Source organism: Hippichthys cyanospilos, chromosome 6 (assembly GCF_059441005.1).
Source record: "Hippichthys cyanospilos isolate Australia breed blue-spotted pipefish chromosome 6, RoL_Hcya_1.0, whole genome shotgun sequence".
In the NCBI taxonomy this organism is placed as follows: domain Eukaryota; kingdom Metazoa; phylum Chordata; class Actinopteri; order Syngnathiformes; family Syngnathidae; genus Hippichthys; species Hippichthys cyanospilos.
In genome coordinates, this window is record NC_142374.1 from 23282578 (window position 1) to 23302722 (window position 20145).

The 20145-nt window shown below is 40.4% G+C and overlaps 2 protein-coding genes across 4 annotated transcripts; one reads left to right on the plus strand and one right to left on the minus strand.

Moving 5' to 3' along the window:
- Window positions 1-18: 18 nt before the first annotated feature.
- On the minus strand, window positions 19-16642 carry LOC148422871 (uncharacterized). 2 transcript variants are annotated; one of them, XM_088416363.1, is made up of 10 exons: window positions 16576-16642; window positions 16192-16285; window positions 15884-15957; window positions 13104-13310; window positions 12910-12971; window positions 10505-10561; window positions 10159-10304; window positions 8035-8111; window positions 7719-7856; window positions 19-1618 (listed from the first exon to the last, which is right to left on the minus strand). In XM_088416363.1, coding segments are annotated over exons 2-10 (957 nt in total). In that variant the 5' UTR covers window positions 16193-16285; window positions 16576-16642; the 3' UTR covers window positions 19-1423. The 2 variants fall into 2 exon arrangements, with proteins under 2 accessions (XP_088272489.1, XP_088272487.1); XM_088416361.1 differs by having other exon boundaries at window positions 16192-16641.
- Window positions 14752-20032, plus strand: LOC148422872 (YY1-associated factor 2-like). Of its 2 annotated transcripts, none has more exons than XM_088416365.1 (4): window positions 14752-14859; window positions 17658-17786; window positions 18170-18319; window positions 19257-20032. In XM_088416365.1, exons 1-4 carry the CDS (start codon window positions 14840-14842, stop codon window positions 19495-19497), a joined length of 540 nt encoding a protein of 179 aa, XP_088272491.1. In that variant the 5' UTR covers window positions 14752-14839; the 3' UTR covers window positions 19498-20032. The 2 variants fall into 2 exon arrangements, with proteins under 2 accessions (XP_088272491.1, XP_088272490.1); XM_088416364.1 differs by lacking the exon at window positions 14752-14859 and adding an exon at window positions 17265-17427.
- The last annotated feature ends 113 nt before the right edge of the window (window positions 20033-20145 follow it).

Genomic DNA, 20145 nt, shown 5'->3' on the forward strand with positions numbered 1-20145 from the left:
ATAAATAAGTGTAAACAATTTCATTACATTTCTTTATTGAAATATTTGAGTATTTTACAATTAAAATACACACACGTTCTAAAACGCAAAAGTGGACTAAAGTAAGCTCATGTGGTTTTACAAGTTTTTCAATTGGTCCCATGATATCGTTAGTCTTGGATTACATATGGGTGTGGGCCAATGAGGAGATGGCTTGGTGAAAATTTTACAGGGGAGCGAGAAAAGAAACAGCCGAAGACAGTAAAGCAGTAGATTAATTTTTCACACTACTGTCTATGAAATTCATTGTTCTCAAGTTTCAAATACAGAATACAACTGATTACGCTGCAAAGGTTTTACGTATTTCTCAAAAAAGGAAAAAATTATTGGAAAAAAAAAGACGACACGAGACTTCAACCTCAGGTTATTGGCTCGGTTTATGTACATGAGGGAAAAAAAGCATGAAAAATTTTAAAAAATTGTCCCATGTGTCCCCAGTTTTTGGCTCATTCCCATGATTTAATATCCTTGCTTTTCGATGTTCAAACCAACACATTTTGTTGGTTCGTTGAGACGTAATCTTACAAGATTGAGTGAGTTTAAGAAATGTCATCAAATGTTTGTCACCACTGTATTTTGCAGCAACGTCAAAAAAAATTAAAAACCTTAATGACTAAAGCAAGGCACTCCAAACGGCCACAATTGATGTAACCCTAAAATATTTCAGCTTTTTACTATTTACACTGCAATACTTCAGCATAATCTGATGAGAAAAGTTTCCTGCATCTTACACATTATCGGCAAGACAAAATACACTTTGTACCCTCAACATTAACACCTTTCCATTTTTATCCAGCAGTCTGAACCATACTTTTCACTGACAAATAACACTATCATTTGAAAGGATTCTGAAACGTATCGGTAAATGGAAACGTGCAAGTGATTTTTACTTTATGTACATACAGCGAATACTTAAAAAACTAAGGTTGGGCAACGAGAATCGGGAATCGAGGAATTGGCGATGGTGTGCTAAGTGAGAATTGCGTAAGTGTGTCGAGTGTAGTGGTAAACAGTCAGCATGTTTCTTTTACTGTATAGCGTACACGGCTGCAGCATACATGCATAATTATAAACATGAAAAAAAAAATCAGACCTGGAACAGTCCAAATTTAAACGATGCCCAACACTAATGAATAATAAAAACAGGTTTTATTAACTATGACATAAATCAAGTAAAAATAAAAGCCCCCCCCCCCAAAAAAAAAAAACATGATGTAAGGGGCGTCTAAAGTGTTATTACCGTTCTCCAAGAGACGATTCAAATAATGGGCATCATCATCCTCGGGCTTCTGCTGAGCTGATCATTTCAATCGAATTTGGACACCTTTGATTATATACACACACACGAACACGCATAGATGAAAAAAAAAAAAAAAAGTCCACATTACGTCGCATTGTCTGGACACTCCAGCGCCTCATCAAGTTCTTTCACATAGTGCCTGAGGGCCGAGAAGCAGTGCTGCTTTATCTCAGACAAGTTCTTATTCAGAGCGCTGTGAAGAAGATCCTCCAAAGTGGGCTCCTTGGACACCAACATCTTCACCACTGTGACGAATGTCTCACAATCCTGTCTATAATGCTGCATAAAAATATAAGACAACAGTTTGAAAAATCAATATTCATTTTAAAGTGAGGAAGGGGGTGTGGTCTGGTCCTAGGACGGGCTGGGGGTGGATCAGCTGGAGTTTGGGTATTTCTTAAGCACCTATTTACCAGTTGAAATACGCATTAGATCATATTACGACTGAAGCACCAAGCATATCATTGTTTAAAGTTTGAAAACGGAACAGAGTTAAGTCAGGAACCCCCTTGCCACACCAGCGGACTTAATTGCCCATTTCATCACCGCCACGGCAAAATGGATGCTCCGTTTTTGGTCTCCTACTGCGTATTTTGTTTCGAAAGCCCACCCCACGTTCTCCAAAGCCCACATAAACTCGTCAGGGTCTTGTGAGTCTTGGATTATGACGTGAAAAGAGTTTTACGGGAAGCAAAGTGACAACAAGCATGGCAATTGCGCCCCCCACATATGTGAAGGGTGTAAATCTGTTCACAATGTCCGCCCCATGCGAAGGGGGTAATTCTGTTAACAACGTTAAGGGCTAAAATATGGCTAACTCGGAATGAACGCGACAGAGCATGTCTTGCGTTAGAATCAATAATCCAGTAGGCTCCGCAACGTCTCATACGCAGCAAGTCGTGATTCTAGTATGGATTAAGAAATAAAAGTTACAGATATGCGTTTTGAAATTAGGGAGTAAAATGCTTAAAAGGGCTCAGAAAAACTGACAATTTGGTAACAGTCCAGGCGAACGTGGGCCCATAACAGAACGGACATGAGGTGTGAAAATTGTTCGCCTCACTGCAGCATTCTTTCACACCACATTGCAACGAGCTCTTACATCCCTCGAGGACTTTAGCGGCGAGCTAAAGCGGCTGTTAAGTTCTTTGTAGGTGTCCCAGGTGCCAGCTCACAACATCTTTATCACCTGAGAGAGGCGGGGGAATTTAATGGAGGCCCACGTATTGCTTTTAGGGCCAGGCAAAAGAGTAGGGCGGGACAGCCAGGTCCTCCAGAGGTGACTTCATGTAGTCCAGGTCACCTTTAGCCCTTAAATTAGGGTCTTCGGGGCTAAAAACTAAAATGAAGTGCCGTTCACCAAACTGGTGACGTAAAAACAATCTGCTACTAAAATAAACATGAGCTAAAAGCCTTCGATTTTCTCAAAAGCTGACAGTGCGCCTTATACAGTGCATAAACAGAGTTTTCATTTTGTGTGTGTGGGGAATAAAATAATCTCCATGTAAATCCTCTGTGTTTCACTTTTAAATGTATTTTTTTACAATTGAAAGCATTATAACACCAGTTTTGAAATTATGATACGTTTTGAATTGATATATGATTTTCCCCCTAATTCTTCAGATAGTACTAAAATAAAACAGCTGTTTATTCATTTTGGGAGAGAACAAAGTTATGAGAATGCTTATATTCGATTAATAATGTATGATTGACTGATCTGATTGTTTTGTATTGTTGACAATCCCTTTAGTGCACCTCCGCCTGGTTGGATGGATATTGCAACCCCAGCCACAAATGTAACTTCTGTTCTATGCGCCTTATACTGTGGCATGTCTTATAAATGAAAACAGTTTTAAAATAGGCCATTCATTGAAGGTGCGCCTTATAGTGCGGAAAATATGGTACACAAATCAATCAAGCATGATTAAATGTTAAGATGTTTGCTGTGGAATATTCCCAGAAGGAAGAAATTAATAAAGAGTGCAGGAATGAAGTCAACCTTAGAGGTTCCGCAAGATGATGTGATTGCAAAGTCATCGCAAAGATAAACTACGCAAAAGTGATTGGAACATAAACAACATAATGGTTGCAATCAAACCGCAAGCACAAGCTTGTGATCGTGAATCCGCGTTCAACATCTTGAGCAGAATGTGAGGTTAACCGGTTTAAAGGCTTCGTTCCAGGGATGTGTCAGTTATTGGAAAATATCAAACCGCGAGTGCTTGTTTCTCTTCCTGAGAGTTTTGCTGAGGCTTTTTATCATGGTCAAACCATCAATTTGAATTTCGGTCATGAAAGCCTTCTTAAAAATAATACATTTTAGAACGGGGGTTGATGTGATTGAAGGTGTAAAGGAGTGAGATCATGTCTGAATTAAAACGGTCATATTTTGACCGCGTGAGTAGAATTATGTGAAGCTAATTTATATAAGACCACAGAAACATACTGTAAATACTATGCCAAGGAAATTGAGAGGCAAAAGCGATAACGTGACCAGCTGCAGATCGGGGTGGGGGGGTGTGTGGGTTACTGCTTAACACACTGGACACCGCAGGATAATCACCCAAGATTATCTATTCAAAACATTCAAGCATTGGGCCTAAGCTGATCAGAAAAGGAAGTGTGGGGGGTTTTGTGTGCGTACCCCATTTCCGAGTAAAATCAAATCATGTGCTGCCTTCAGATTGTAGTAGGGCTGAACAAATAATCAAATTCAAATCAACATTGCAATGTGGTGGAAAGCATTTTTTAAATGACAAAAAGGGTTGGAAATTGAAGAAAAAAAAATCATTTCAGTCAGCGGGCTAAACACTAATATTTTGTTTGTATATGAGTGACTGCGCAGTGAAGAAGCGTTTTGAAAATGAAGCGAATTACCATTGTTTCACTCAAAATGAAAAGTTAAACGTTGAATAAAAGAAGCCACAGTTTGCGTACATTTATGGTCCCTTATTGGGTAGAATTTTGCCTTAATTGATTATAAGCCAAAACAATGTATACCTGATATATTATTGTTTATTACAGACCGATAAATTCTTTGTTGAAAGAATGCACGAGAAATGCCTGGAAAACATTAATCGCATATTAAAACAAAAATCCAAATTTGCATGGGTTGGACATTACGTCTGAAACAAGCAAGAGGGTGGACGTCGGTTGTTTGTTAGCGGCAAGTGCCTGTAGCAGAACAGCAGCTCGAGTTAGCTGAGGTTGGTACGGCATTATTTTCAGTAAGAGAAGCGAGCAGACTGAACCACTGTTCGAGTTTATTATTGTTCATACACAGGAATATCACTAAAACAGTGAATCGTGTAAAAGTTATGATGTCTGCAGCTGAGTGGCAAGATATACAGCCGTACCATAGTAAATGCCAGAACTTGACCGCAAAATTAAGAGGGCGTCCCATATACAGGTGCGGTTTATATTTAGGGGATTACAGTAACTGAATGACTCTATTCCTGCAAACCGGAATTTTTATGCCATACATTTTTTCCCTCAGTCAGAAAGGAAACTACAAAATGGAAATGAAAGGTCGGCTACGGGTTTTATTACAGCTATCAGCGCAACTGGAATACTTGTCATTCCCCCTCTCCAACAAGGTGCTTTCACGTTCAAGACGAGTCAGCCGCAAAAGACAGAAATACCCCCAGACTGTGGGATGCGTTTGATCCGCATAATGACAGTCCTCAGCACCATGAAGTATATACACAACATACTGAGTGTGCAACCACATCTCAGGATGATTGTTTCTGGGATCATTTTTACCGGTATATAACATGACACAGCTGAAAAAGCTCAGGTGGTGTTTCAGTGACTTATTCCCGGAAAAATCTTCCTCACATTTAGTGGAACCTCCAAATGTTTTACAACTTGGACAGATAGAGTGAGAATCTATGCCTCATAAGTCCGACAAGATGTCAATTCAGCTTACTGAGCATTTAAATGATTAACTGTAATGTTTGTGAACAACTTTTCTTCATCGTGTGTGTGTGTAGGGGGGGGGGGGGGGTGTATAGGGTACATTAAAGTTGTAAAGAAAAGCCGTGGATGACCTCATTCTTTGCAATTAATCCTAACACATTGCACATAAGGCACAATAATGATCAGTGCATTTCAAATGCAGCGAAACTAAATCATTGAAAGAAAAAAAAAAGAACAAACCTCATTTAGCTAATCCCATTAAATTAAACGGCATTATTCTCAACACTCATAACAGAGTATGACCTCATGTGCTTTCCCGTGATAGGAGACGCGAGCGCAATTACTAGCAAAAGCAGAAAATCAAATTTGTTTTATACCTAAACATTCGGAACATGTTGCGTGGAGGTTCTTCATTTTATAAGATCTTTAAACTTGGTGCAATGGGGCCACACGGGGCAGAAGCACAAACATGAATAGGAGTAGCATTAACAAAGCGGGCTTCCACCCAAGTCGGATGTTTGTGGAGGTCTAAATTGTGAACACACTCAGGGGTGTGTGAAGGGAAACTGAATTGGGGGGCCTGAGTGGGATTACACATGTGAGGCCCAAATGAGGCAGGCAGGGGTCCTGCATCACAAGCATTCTAATTGAGGGCTGGTACACATTAGGTGATATTAAAAGCTGCCTGTTAAGCCATCATCTCCAGGAGCAGCTAGTTGTGAAAATGGATACCGTCCAACAGTACACGTCCCTGAGGAATCCCTGACAACTTATGAATGGATATTTAAAGTGTTATCTTGCGTGATCACTCGTTCTGTGGTCCATATCTCCACTCGCCATCCATGACATCATGCGAGAGGTATTTTGGAAGGAGGTTTTTCAATATTTTTATGATGCCAGTCATGTTTATGGGCATGGTGTGTTTGTTTAAGGTTTAATGACCGTTTCTTAACCCCAGAATCTATGCCGAGGGACTGATGAGTATGAAAGCACAAAAAAAAATCCTGCTCCAGGAACAAGAAATGAGGAACGCATGGTTTCCGCAAAGCGAAACAAGGGCTTCTTTTACAAGTTCCCCACCAGCTTTGCTTGCGATCTGATCCGAGCGGCTCGGAGGCAGATGTTCCCGTAAAGTCACCGTAGCGCGCGCTGCCTCCCGTCCCAGCCCACCGTCTGCGGCAGCGCTGGGAACCGGTGGGGTAGGCATGTGTGCACACTAATGCCAAAAGACGTACCGCGCTGTGGGTGGGCCGCCAGAGAGCCCGCGGGCCAATTCCTATCCTGCTTTAACAGGAACAGATAAGTGGCACGTAGTGCAGCGCGGAGGGACCAAGGGGCGGGGGGGGGGGGGGGGGGGGCAGAAAGTGGTGCGACAGCAAAGAGCTGCTAACTGGCATTTGGAATTCAAAATGTGCAGCAAGAGGCGAGCCAGTAGTACTGCGTACTGTAAAACTTTTATGGATTTGACTCCAGGCCACATGAAAATGACTACAGTGACTACAAGACAATTTCTTGCATGAAGTTTACCAAAAGTGGGTGCGACCATTAGATCGTTTTGTCAAGAGCTTGATTTGACACGTTTTTCATCGTGATTCTTATGATATTTCATAGTGCAGAGCCATTACAAGTTATACTGCAAATTATTGTATAATATGCAAACCAGTGCACATTTTGGGGTATTTAAGGTTGTCATATTTTAATTTGCCTGGACATTACATCATCATTTGGTCATCACACGTTTGCGTGTTTTGTAATTCCACACAAGTGAGATGATTCAATTAAATCACATGAGCTTTTATTTGGAACAAATGTTAAGTTCAAAAGTTTAAGGTTGTAGGTGCTGAATATCAGGTTCGATTTTCTTGTATACATTTTTCCAAGAACAAATGAAAAATGTAGCAACTCACCACGCTCACACTTTCGACCTATCAACAATGAATTAAATTGATTTGTCATATCAAACATCGACATTGAAAATGAGTTAAATCATGAAATCAAGTGTGAGAATGCTGGATGGTCTGTTAACAAGATGTGCTTACCAAAAGTTACCCACATAATGGTGGCATTTAAGCAAGCTGCACAAGTTTGGAAAGTTGTTTTTTAAAACTCATTTAAAATTAGATGTATGTTGTTGTTTTCAAACGATTGGTTTTCAAACAAATTCAAACTGAACCGAGTTAGTTATATTGATTAAAATCATAATTAAGAATGACTGTAAAAAAATACACCAATATGTGACTTGTGACGAAGTCAAATCTAAACTTTTTTTTTTCTTTTTTCAATTTATTTTTACAGTAATGCATTTTCTTCTTGACTAATACTTTCAATACCTTTGATTGAAGAAGTAAGTGGACTGCTTTGTGTTTGAGGGCCCGTTGTCTTTAGTATAGGCGACTTGAATAGTATTCACTAATAATGCTTATAGTAAAATCTAATGGTATTTTTCTTCATGTATTATTACCTTCTCAATTTCCAGAGCCTTGGCTTTAATGGCCTCTGACCGCCGTGCCTTTAATTCGTCATCTTGGGTCGACTCAGACTCCATTCCGGAAGGAGCGGGCTCCTCCTGCGCTGGTACAGAATCAAGGGGTCTTTCCTCCTAGAGTAAAGGTCGAGGGTCAGTGGCGAGGTCGCCGGCTTTCCAAACTGGTTTTTATTTCAAAGACTTTCCGAATGCAAAATGAAACAACCTAACTCTTTAAACGGTGTTGAGTTCTTGTTTTTGTACGAGCCTCATTATGCACGCCACATGTCAACGGCGAGCGCACTTTATTTACCTTTACTAATGAAGATGTTTCAGGAGCTTCCTCTGCAGGGACACTTGGAGGGGGGTTTGGAACGGCAACTGCCTTAGCTAATGAAAAAGAGAAACAAAAATAACTGAAACTGGAGGCCGGTGTTTGGTTGTTCAGTTGAACATAAGGAAATTGGAAATGACTAGAGAAGTGATTCTCAAATGGGGATACAAGTACCACATGGAGAAACACGAACACACTTCAGAGGTACATGAGATTTCAACAGAGCTTCTACAAGTATCAGCAAATCTAAATGAATGTTTTTTAATGTTGTGGCAGGAAGCGCCAGTTTCTTTTCAAATTAAGCTCAAATTAATTGGAACGTGAAACAACTTATTGCTGAATCGTGTTATGGTGGTTCCTTTGTAAAAAATTGTCCCCTTTATTTTGTCAAGTTTAATATGGATGCGTATAGTAAATAGTGACAATTCTATGCAGATGAGCTATAAATAAAAAAATGTGTCAATACATCTTTTGGAGTTGCTGAATAAAACCCGCCTAAAACTACCGCTTCAAATGTAGTTCTAAACTTGAAAAAAATCAGCTGCAGATGGCACAGCAAGTTGTTTTGTCTTATCCCCCCCAATCGAAAAATGTTTTGCATTGTAATGTACGTGCGAACCACTGCTGTAGACCGCTTGAAATGAAACCCATATCTTCAGCTCGCCGTTTCCTAATTCCGTCGTTATATTTAAATGTATCGAGGTAAGCCAAACTACAAGGGGATTCGCTAGTACAAATCTTGTGTGGGAATTCCGTTTCAAAAAGGCTAGGGTAACTCATTCATTGCCCCTGCGAACATGAGAGCAAGTAGTATGCGCAGAAAAATCACCAGAACCCCATTTCAGCATGCTTTACTGGCCTAATTAGGGTTCCAGATGGAGGTGGGAGGTACAACTGTTTTCTCACTGGTTTATTGCATCTTCAAAAGCTTGGCACAACAAAGAACTACATTTTCAGCACATAAATATGCTTGCACAGCTCAGCAATCAAAGCAAAGAAATTACTTCGTTTTACATCTAATGACCTTTGCCGTGTCGAATCAATTGAAACCATCTTTCAAACGTTTTTTTTTTTTTTGGGGGGGGGGGGGGGGGGGGGGGGGGGGCAAGAATCTTGTAAAAGTCCAAAGAAAGCATGTGAGGCCACGTGATCCCGATGACATCGTCAAGCCACATGGGAGTGGGAACGACTTTCTCACTAAGACTGTTAGATTGTGATGCCAAAGCCAGGTCGATCGATTGAGTGTCACTGTATCACTTTCCGAGGGGTAAACACAGTTGCTTAAAACTATAAGATATACCAGATGATGCCTTTTAGTACTCTAACAATGATGAGATCGCCTAAGATAATAATTACGTCCCTGTATGGGGAACTAATCAAGGTATTTTGTTTGTTGAAATGATGATGTGAGGTTTGTTTAATGCCGTGCTTCTCAATTATATTTTACCAAACCCCCTATGAAAGAAAAAACTTTTCGCGCCCCCCTTCCCACTCGACGCGCTGACTATGAATAAGATTATTTAAAAATTTTGAATAAGTATACCTAAACCTGTATCCTTTTTAACATTTACAAAAGAGACACTTTCAACAACTGCTAATTATTTTGTACAGCATTTATATGACTTAAAGCTTAGTCTAAAACCGGGAAAAAAACAGTGCATCAAAGTGCCTGAAAAAAAGGAGAAAATGTTATTATATTGCAATTATAATTAACATGACAAAAACAAAGCCTCTTCCCTGGGGTCATCCGCGGCCCCCCCTGGCATCACCTCACGCCTCCCCAAGGGGGCCCGCCCCACTATTTGAGAAGCGCTGGTTTATTAATGTAACTTAAAGCAACTTAATGCAACTTAATGTAAGAAAAATAAACGGCTAATGGGTAGTGAAAATTTAAAGAGTGCCCGCTGTCACTGCGGCTATAGCGCTAGCTGCTAGTGACCTATTCATTACCATACGCACTTCATGATTTTGACTCTCTTGCATGTAAAGCTAAAAAATGCCAAGATTGTTCATGTATCACTATTAATTGTGACAATCTAAAGCGTTTAGAAGAGATGTGTCAATTTCTAATCCATACTGAAACCCACAAAAATAAAGTCTTACTTTTTTGAGGTTGTGTAGGGCTTTTCTCCGACTCAATAGAGGAGGCGGTCTTTTTAGCAGGTGATTGGATTTTCTTCTTCCCAGATGAGCGCTCCCAGTCCCCTTTTACGTTCTGCGAGTGCCTGAAATGATTATGGTCCTCTCGACTGAAATTAAACACAGCCCAGGTCGATCGATAAGGGAAACCTCTCCATCTTGTATCTCACCTGCTAAGTTCAGGATGTTTTGTCCAGAGGTCATTTAGCTTTATTTTACTGCTTCAACAACTATATTGTAATAAAATGGGGAGTTCTTAACATGGCCCAAAGACAGAAAACATTACAGGTTCAATAGGGAACTGACTTACCTTTGAGAGTGGACCCAACCCCTGTTATTGAAATATGGCGGGGGGCGGCCATTTTTCCTGAAAAACAGAACACAGGCTAGTTAAAAATTTGTTCTCGCCAAAAACAGAACGCACAGTTAATTCAAACGTCCCAGAGATAAAGTGGATAATAGTTGTAATATGAAAAACAAAAAAAAAAAAAGGAACGGGTTGAAGGCAAAACCACACATTTAAATTCAAAGCCAGTAGGGCACATGGATCAATTTGTGGAATGGAGGCAATCTTCCACTTTTGGCCCTTGGAGCATGTAAAAGGACCAATTTTCAACTCAGCACCAATTTTCAAGTCAGCGTCTGCCCTCAATAGAAGGTACCGTTTAATTATAGCACTGAAGTCACAGAGCGCCGTCACCAGATTTGCGGCGACCCCACTTCCGCGCATTATACAACCGCTGAAAGCTGACAAAGTCATTGGACCGCGTTGAGCCTAGTTCCAGATGTTTAGGTGTCAATGACCTGTAGGCACCTGGCTGTTGAGTCCTTAGTCTGAACATGAGCTGCATTTCTAAACGAGATTATGCCAAATGCGAACTCGCATTTTTTCGGACCAGAATAGAAGACGATAATATTTGAGAGCAGTGGCTCTCAAATAAAAGTAAGGTGAAGACAGTTGAAAAAACCCAGGAGACTTTAACCAGGTTCTTGCAGGAATCGGCAAATCTAATTTAACCCTTTGTAATGCCATTATGACAACAGTTTGTCTTTTCAAATGAAGAGATAATGCATTGGAACACAAAGAGAGTTATTGCCAAATAAGAAAGAAGCTACTTTGCAAAACATGACATTATTTTTGCAAAGTTCTTCAAACTGATGCACAGTATGAAGAACTGATACTGATGCAACCCAATTTTGAACTCTCAATAAGGCCACACTAAAAACGGCAAACCTCAAAGCGCCGTCAATCACCTAAACGCATGAATTTATCGCCGAAAGGCTAGAACCGAGCTGTGTGGCTCAAAATATCCGATGCACGTGGGTGTTTGAACTAAAGAGGGAGCGATCTGGCTGTTTTCTCTATTAGGGTGGGGCAAAGGGTGGATGCGGGGGTTCTTTGGCAGTCGCTCGACACTAGTGCCCTTTGTCCCCCATTCTAGCCTGGTATGACTCCTTGAAAAAGGAGCCTGCCGGTGGTGGTGGTGGTGGTGGGGAGGCCCGTAAACTGCTGGTATGTCGAAGCTGGCGAGGTGAGAAGTGTGTGTGTGTGTGTGTGTGTGTGTTGATGTCGGGGTTTACAACAGCTGGACTTAGCGACTCTGTCTGGGGTTAAGCCGTGAGGTTTACGAGCAGTGGGGTTGACAAAGAAATGCTTCCAAATATATTTCCCATAAGTGTTTTTTTTTTTTTTTTTTTTACACTAAGCGGTCATTAACTACGACGGGTGAGTTGTAGGACAAATTCATTAGGGCGATGTAATTTTATACCTTTATGTACATAAAGAGTTACAACAACCCTGTTCAACTACGGAGGGTGTTAAGATATCGCTGTGCATTTAAATTTTCAATGAGCATGTACTTTTCAATATAAAATACCGGAAGTAGCTATGTGGAGCGTGCTGCCCAAATCAGTTATAACATAGTGTTGATTACATGTTCTTCTAGTGTTGTGTCCTGAAACATGTCTGTTAAACAAAAGAAAAGTGCCAGCTGACTTTCCAAACACGTTCTATCAAATATGAATAAAAACATCTTCAAGAGAGCCACGGCTGTCTTACGGAACACTGCCTCCCTCTAGTGGTCTGTTTGTTTTACTGCAGTCTATTTATTGAAGCAGCATGCAAAGTCTGTACAATTTATTGATATGGATTTACAAAAGATGCACACTTCCTGCTAAGGCTGCATTTGTGCAAAAAATATTATCATTGGATAATGCACTATTAAAAGAGATCATTGAAAAACTCTGAAATATTTCTGTGTAATAGTACAGAAACTGTTTCATAATAGTACCAATGGCGATGAAATAAGTAAAATTGGGGGGGGCAGCAGAAATTTTGTTTTTGGGCTTTTTTTCCCCCTTTCTAAAACAGTTGCTGGTGTGTCCAGGTGGCTCAGTGAACTGATGCATAAATTAAATGGAATAAATAAAAGTTTTATATATTATTTATATACAGACAGATAGAGAGAAATAGCAGGATTTACATTACAAGCTGTCACTCCAAAAACTGAGGCGTAATCTCGGGATATGCGGCAGTTTCTGCGCTTAAAAAAAAAAAAAAAAGAAAGAAAGCAAACCTTTCAACTACTGTGAAGCTCTGTCCGAAATGAATTTCGCAACCCTTATGTGAGATGACACACTTTAAGTCCTGCTGAGAAACCATTTACTACGCTAAATCAACCATTCAAATACTGTAAAGCAAAGTACATGAATCACCTTGAGCGTATCTGATGCCTCAAATCATTTCTGTCATAATGCGAACGTTGATACTGCGGCTCCTAAGAGAAAGATGGACAAAAAAAAAAAAAAAACCATGTTGGCACATGTTCACTGCATTATCATCATAGCATATAAATCTTCCGAATGAAGCACATTTGCAACAAGTTTCAGACATCGCAGTCTTGTCCTACCTGATGGTTTCTCTGATAACCGCCATAGTCGGGGTTTTCGTCATAGTATTGCTTTGACGGGTAATTATTGTCAATGGAACATTCTTCGTCAAGGTAGTTGGGGCCATCATCAAACCAGCCGTCATATTCATATCCCGCTCCGTGCGACACCTGAGAAGGGTAGTGGGGGTTCTTTTCGAAAACGCTGACCACTTTCTGCACCGTCACCTGGAAAACACAGTGCCGTATGAGTAGGTTTTCTCCTGGCAAAGACTCCACGTTTAACATGGGCCTGAGTGGCTAAAGGGTTAGCTTGAGGTTTTCATCGCAATTTTCCGAAAAATATCTTCATGTTTATTTGCTTCCATGTATTAAAGCAGCGGTTGTCAAATGGGAGTTGAATGAATCCACACTCAGGTCCAGGAAATTTGCACAGGGAATCAGCAAACCATATCCCAAGCTGTGGGATGGAATGACTGGAATTTCTTTTCAAACTAAGAGCAAATTAGTTGAAACAACGTTTTTCTAAATTCTTAAAATTGCGCATTATGTCATTTGGCATTGTCTTGCCATAAAAAAGAAGTTTGCATTGCAGCACGTGTTTCTTCAAAACCGCATGTACCTTTCAGCATTAATTATGCCTTCACAGATAGTTTGTTACCCATGCCATTAGTCCTAAAACAGCTCATCGTACCACAGATGCTGGCTTTTGAACTTTGCATCCATAAGCCAGAACGGCTCTTTTCCCCTTGCCCAGGGAACGCAATATGCAGAATTTTCCAAAACAACGTGAAATGGACTCGTCAGACCACAAAACATATTTCCACGTTTGTAGCTAAATTATGCATATTGCAGATCTGCGCTTTCTCCACATTCTCAACGTTTTAATTACATTATGGACTGTAGATGATGAACTCCCTAACTTCTTTGCAATTTTATGTTGAAGAACATTGTTCTTTAACTGTTCAACTATACTCTCATACATTTATTCAAAGAAGTCAACTCAATCCCATCTTTGCATGTGAATGACAGAGCATTTAGGCGATTAGCCTGTTCACCTGTGGAATGTTCCAGACAGCTGTTTGATGAGCATTCCTCAACTTTAATATTTATTGCCACTGGGACCAGCTTTTTTTGAAAAATGTCACAGGCATCAAATGCAAACGAGTTCATATTTGCTCATTTTCTTTTAAGTTTTTAGCAATTTTACGGTTTGAAAATTAAATGTCTTTGTAGTGCATTCAAACTTTACATCACAGGTGTGGAACTCCAGTCCTCGAGGGCTGATATCCTACATGTTTTCAAACCTTTTCCCTCAAAAACACCTGATTCAAATGATTGGGATCATTTTGAAGCTCCTGCAGAGCTTGCTAATGAGCTAATCATTTGAATCAGGTGTGTTGGGGAAAGAAAACCGGAAAACTGGGAGGATGCCGGCCCTCGAGGACTGGAGTTCCACACCTATGCTGTACATGAATTGAAAAAGCAAAAAAAAAAAAAAAAAAAACAACAAAATTCATTTCAGCGCTAATTTAAACATCCCGATTTTATTGGAATGGTAAATGACTGAGGTCAAAATTGTAGAAATGACACAAAACAGCTTTGAAATGATGAGGCATCATCATGAGGGCACACAATCCTTATGATGTCACACAGATCTGCGCTAACAGGTCCTAGTGCAAAATTAGCTAAGAGTTTGAGAGCGATAACCATCGCTTTAAGGTACAAAGCAAGGGAATAGAAGCCCTGAATCTTAAATGTGCACGACAGACCAAAGGTAAATATTCTTGATGTTCACCCTTGTGTTTGGGTTAAGCAACCATCTGGAAAACTAACCTTCTGAAAAAATATACATAGAATTGATTCGGACCGAAACGTCACCAGAACAAAACGACGCTATTGCTTGTGAATATTGAAAGCTGAATGAAAAGATGGAAGCACGTGAAATGCTTTGGGATCATGGAATATAAATTAACGGAATTATATTGAACAAAGTGGAATCTTCTGGAGAGATTGGGAACAATATGGAATTATAACCAAAAATCTTGCTTTGCAGAAGAACAACTGTGATAGTGATATGCTGAACACTTAATGTTGGAGATATATAATACAAATTTGTTTTACTCTGAAAAAAAGTGGTAGTGATAAAATGAACAACTTCATCATGTTGAGAAGTTTCACTCTCCCTAACTCAGTTTTTCTCCAATTCTTAGTCCACACCACCTCCAAAAATCTTCATTAATTCCCCGGGAATTCAAAAATGCATTCCCATTGGGAATTCTAAATGTAAATAATTTCCTCTTTCATTGAACTTTGAAGTTATGACTAAATATAATAACATTCTAACCATTCGCATGGCTTGTACTCATCAAAAATTCCCTATTTTTCACAAACTGATTTACACCTTTATCGCAAATATCATTTTCTTAGTCCAGTGTGCGAATCTCAAGCGAGTCACATCTTCTCGATTTACTTTTTCGCATTGCAGAAATTCAGCTTTCCAAACAGTTTACATTTTATACCCACGAAATCCCATTCATTTTTCTATGACAGTGCTGTATGCACAAGGTCGTCTCTTTGTTGCATTCACCTATAATTTTTGTATCGTTTTTCTTTTGTTTTTACATTTGAATTGAAAAATTGAGTTTTGTCTCTTCTCTAAGCTTTGCATATTTTAAACGATTCCAACCTTCTTGCTTTAAACTGTAATGGTTTACAAATTAGATTACAAAATGTGGCCAGATAACAGATATTAATTCTACAAACACATGATTATGTTACCAATAACTAGTATAACTTACCTTTCTCATATCAGCAGGTGAATAGGCCTCTTCATAACGCAAATGCTCAGAGTGCCACCTTTGTCCGAATGGCACTGAAAACAAGATAACTTGATTAATGTTCTGGTTCTTAATGACATTAATATGCGTAACTTGGTAAATGTTCTGGTTTTTAGTGACATTAATATGCACACATTATGCAACTCGTGTGCACAAAGTTAGTGTTTTAACACTGGTGTACAGAACTAAATACACGCTGTGATTATAGAAAATCTTTGAAGGAACACATGCTGGACTCGATAACGTGAACAATGTAAACATTTACTCACTTTTGATGGGGATTTATTGGAATGTGACTTCAATATTGTAGCACCACCACAGAAAACGACGGACGTTTCGTCTCGACGACGACGACACGAACGTCTGCAAACGTTCCCGATCTAATTACGAATTTCAACCGAAAAATTGTGGATGTTCTCAAATGAATCGTTTGGTGTATTTTAAGCCAAATGCGCGAGCGCCATCGTTAGCAAACGCATCAGTTAGCTAGATAGCATCTGTTAGCCAGTTAGCATAACATCGCAGTAGCAAAACCCGGCCGGCATGGGGACCGACACTGGGGGGAAAAATGTCAAATAACCCAATGAATTAAGTTGTGAAACACCAAGCAAAAATCATGGCTTAGTGTGTCAACGGTACTCGTTCATTTATACCTAAAGCAAATTTAATCCTAGCATCAGCCTTTGACGACGTGCCTTTTATGAACCTCTCTTCTTGGGCTACACTGTATAATTGGTTGCCAAGGTACATTTAAGTGCATTACCGCCACCTACAGTTAAGGAGTATGAACCACGCATACAAGACAATGCTCTATTGTGTAGCGTTTTTATAACAGCTGGGATAATCATCAAACTTTGAAAGTATTAAAACATTTTATAGTAAAAAGTAGAAAATTAGATTTCAAGTCTCCTCTCGCCAGTTGATCATCGAGATCATGAACACGCATCCATTTTTTATGCTAAACCCTGTTTATAAACGAACTTATGTTCCCTCCATGTTTTTTTTTTATATTTTATAGCATCCACGCAAGTATCAATATTCGCGTCACATCGTCATACCATAACATGCACGACGTCATCAAAATAATTTAAATTAAGTCATTGCTCTTCTCATTTCCGCGTCTGATTTTTGAGGAAACCGCGTCACCTGGTGGACACTAAAAATGGCCATGCACCCTCAGTGGAAGACCAAAAAAAAAAAGACTATGGAACAAACAAAACACAATATACTAAAGCAATGTTTATACTTTAAATTATCATTTGGTATCGTGTGTGTTTTCGATATAGTATTTCCCACAAAGTTCGCCGGCGGCGCTGTTTTGATAACGTCAAAGGTGATTGGTTGGACTCCGGTCACATGACCCCGGTTGACTTGAGTTTTAACGACAGCTGAGCAGCAGCTAAGCGCGCTATCCTTTTTTTTTTTTTTTAAATGATAACGTTTGAGCCTTTGAACTATACTGACGACAACTTGTGTGTTATGGGCGACAAGAAGAGTCCCACAAGGTAAAAAAAAATAGCAAATCCGAGAATGAAGACAACATCATTGCAGTCTTGTCCCTTAAAGATAAAAGCTCTTTTTTTAAATCAGTTTTAATGGCGGACGCCGAATTGTTGAACGCGCCTTCGTTTGGCTTCAGAGTTGAAAACAACGGAACCGCTTTGGATTCAACTTTATCTGCATATGTATTTTATTCAAAACAAGCTTGCCCGCTTTTGTTCTGTGTTGTGTAAAGGCCGAAACGGCAATCGAAGCAGCCGCAAGCCGACGATGGCTGCTGGGACTGTAGCGTCTGCACCTTCAAGAACACCGCCGAGGCGTTCAAGTGCACGATGTGCGATGTCAGAAAAGGGACGTCAACTCGGTAAGAATGCGTCAAGTCTTGCCAAGTTTGGACAAAGGAGTGAATGTAGCGTATTTACGCTCATTTCAAATCGACTTTAGGACGGCGGCAGTCAGTTTGTATCGGGTGTGTTGTATTTTGTTGAACGCAGTACATATGAATCAGAGTGTCGTGTTTTTTCCCAAATTACAGTAAACGCACCATAACAAAGGCCAGTGTAAGGAAATGTAGGATGTATTGGAGCGTTTGTGTATTGTCGAAACAATTTTGATTATTTTAGTTGCCCAATAAATCATGTTGAATATTTGTCACCAACTCAGATTCTCTTTGCATGATTGTTGTTGTTCTGTGTAAAGAACAGACCGAAGTACTTAATAGTTGTACTCATGTCCTTTTGTTTTTAGAAAACCACGGCCTGTTTCCCAGTTGGTGGTACAGCAAGTAAATCAGCAATTTGCACCGCCGCCCACGCTGCTGAGAAAAGAGAAGAGAGAAAAATCGGAGAAGAGCGACAAAGAATTCACGCTGAGGAAGAAAAACCTCAAGAAGATGAGGTGTTATGTCCACATTCATCAGTAGAAGTTATTTATTGAGATTTTCTGATGCAAAATCCATAATGTGCCTGAGCTCATTTAAATTGAAAGTCTACCCTCCCCAAATTCTTTGCAATAACACGATTTATGCCGCGCACAAGTCTCACTATGACATGCTGATTCCCATGCATTTTCTTAGCCGCTTATCCTCATTAAGGACGCGGGTGTGCTGGAGCCTATCCCAGCTTAGTCGGCGAGGTATACTCAGAACTACTTACCAGCCAATCACAGGGTGCACAGAAACAACCATTCACACCAACAAACATACTTAAGGGGAATGTGGGAGGAAACTGTAGTACCCGGAGAAAACCCACTTGGGCACGGGGAGATCATGCAAACCCCACACGTTAAGGCCAGAACCGGAATCGAACCCTCGACTTCGTCACGTGGGGTGAACGGATGTCTCAAGATCTCACTCCGTAAACAAGTGAGTTGTGTCATTTTCAGGCGACAGCCGGTGACAAAATGGCTGCTCTTCTGGGGCGGATAAAAACGAGCGGATTTTGCAGCTTAATTCATGTTTTGGGCAGCACGGTGGCAGGTGGGTTAGCATGTCTACCTCACATGCGGAAGTCATGGGTTCGATTCCGGTTTAGGCCTTCCTGCGTGGAGTTTGCGTGTTCACCCCGTGCCTGCGAGGGTTTTGTCCAGTTTCCTCCCACATGCAATATTTAACAATGCTATGTAAGGACCAATAGGAATTCATAGAAGAAATGAAATGTTGACTCCCCTTTGTTTGCATGTTCACCCCGTGCCTGCGAGGGTTTTGTCCAGTTTCCTCCCACATGCAATATTTAACAATGCTATGTAAGGACCAATAGGAATTCATAGAAGAAATGAAATGTTGACTCCCCTTTGCTTGGGAAACAATTCATCTTTTGTGATGTCACCCCTCCAGACCGAGGTTAAAAAACGTGGACCGGAGCAGCGCTCAACATTTGGAAGTGACCGTCGGCGACCTCACGGTAATCATCACGGACTTTAAGGAGAAAGCCAAACCCGCCTCGACGTGCGCGAGCGCCGCCGCCGGCGACCTGCACAATCAAAGCGGCTCCAGCTCGGACAACGGCGAGCGAGGAGCGTCGCGGTGCTCCTCGCCGCGCGGGGAGGGCTCGTCGGTCAGCGGCGACGCTCACTAATCCTCGGATTTCCCAACACGGCAAAAGCCATTTGAATGCACTCAACCGGAGCTTGGCACGCATGTTTTGTTAGTTATTGTAACTGCCATTATATGCACCCAACCGGAGATTTGGCGTGCATGTTTTGTTTATCGTCACTGCCATTATGCTGGCATTGGATTCGGCGTTTTGCTTTTTTGGTGACACTTCCAAGAGCCAAGTTTAACTTGATAAAACTTAGCAAACAGCAACGCGACATCGCACTGTTGACAGCCACAAGAAGAAATGGTGCATTAAAGCAACGTGAAGTTATTTGTATGTTGTAGTTTACGCTAGGAAGTTCATTTTGCACTTAAATGACATGCTCGTGACGGCATTAACATCTTTTTTGACGTTTGATTATAATTTGGCTACGTTTGCCTGTACTTGGATGCAATATCATTTCCTTTCTAACATTTTAGTAAGAAATCGAACTACTTTTTCACTCTAGAGCATGATTTAAAATCTATGGAATGGTTTATATTGTAAAATACTGTGAATTAAATAGTTGATTCTCGTATGAGTTTTTTATTTTCATATAAGGAAATACATGTATGTATTGTGGTCGTGGTATGCACTGTCACTTGCTGAGGTAATGACCAATCGTAGCTCACCTGTCATGACTTTAAA

What these genes read in the sequence shown, in the direction of transcription:
- LOC148422871 (XM_088416363.1), bottom strand. An exon ending in GGTTGGGTCCACTCTCAAAG is followed by an intron (nt 10,305 to 10,504) that starts GTAAGTCAGTTC and finishes GTTTAATTTCAG; the next exon opens with TCGAGAGGACCATAATCATT. An exon ending in AGGCTCTGGAAATTGAGAAG is followed by an intron (nt 1,619 to 7,718) that starts GTAATAATACAT and finishes ATTTTTATGCAG; the next exon opens with CATTATAGACAGGATTGTGA.
- LOC148422872 (XM_088416364.1), top strand. Translation starts at nt 17,354, where the DNA reads ATGATAACGTTTGAGCCTTTGAACTATACTGACGACAACTTGTGTGTT. An exon ending in GACAAGAAGAGTCCCACAAG is followed by an intron (nt 17,428 to 17,657) that starts GTAAAAAAAAAT and finishes TGTTGTGTAAAG; the next exon opens with GCCGAAACGGCAATCGAAGC. An exon ending in AAAAACCTCAAGAAGATGAG is followed by an intron (nt 18,320 to 19,256) that starts GTGTTATGTCCA and finishes TCACCCCTCCAG; the next exon opens with ACCGAGGTTAAAAAACGTGG.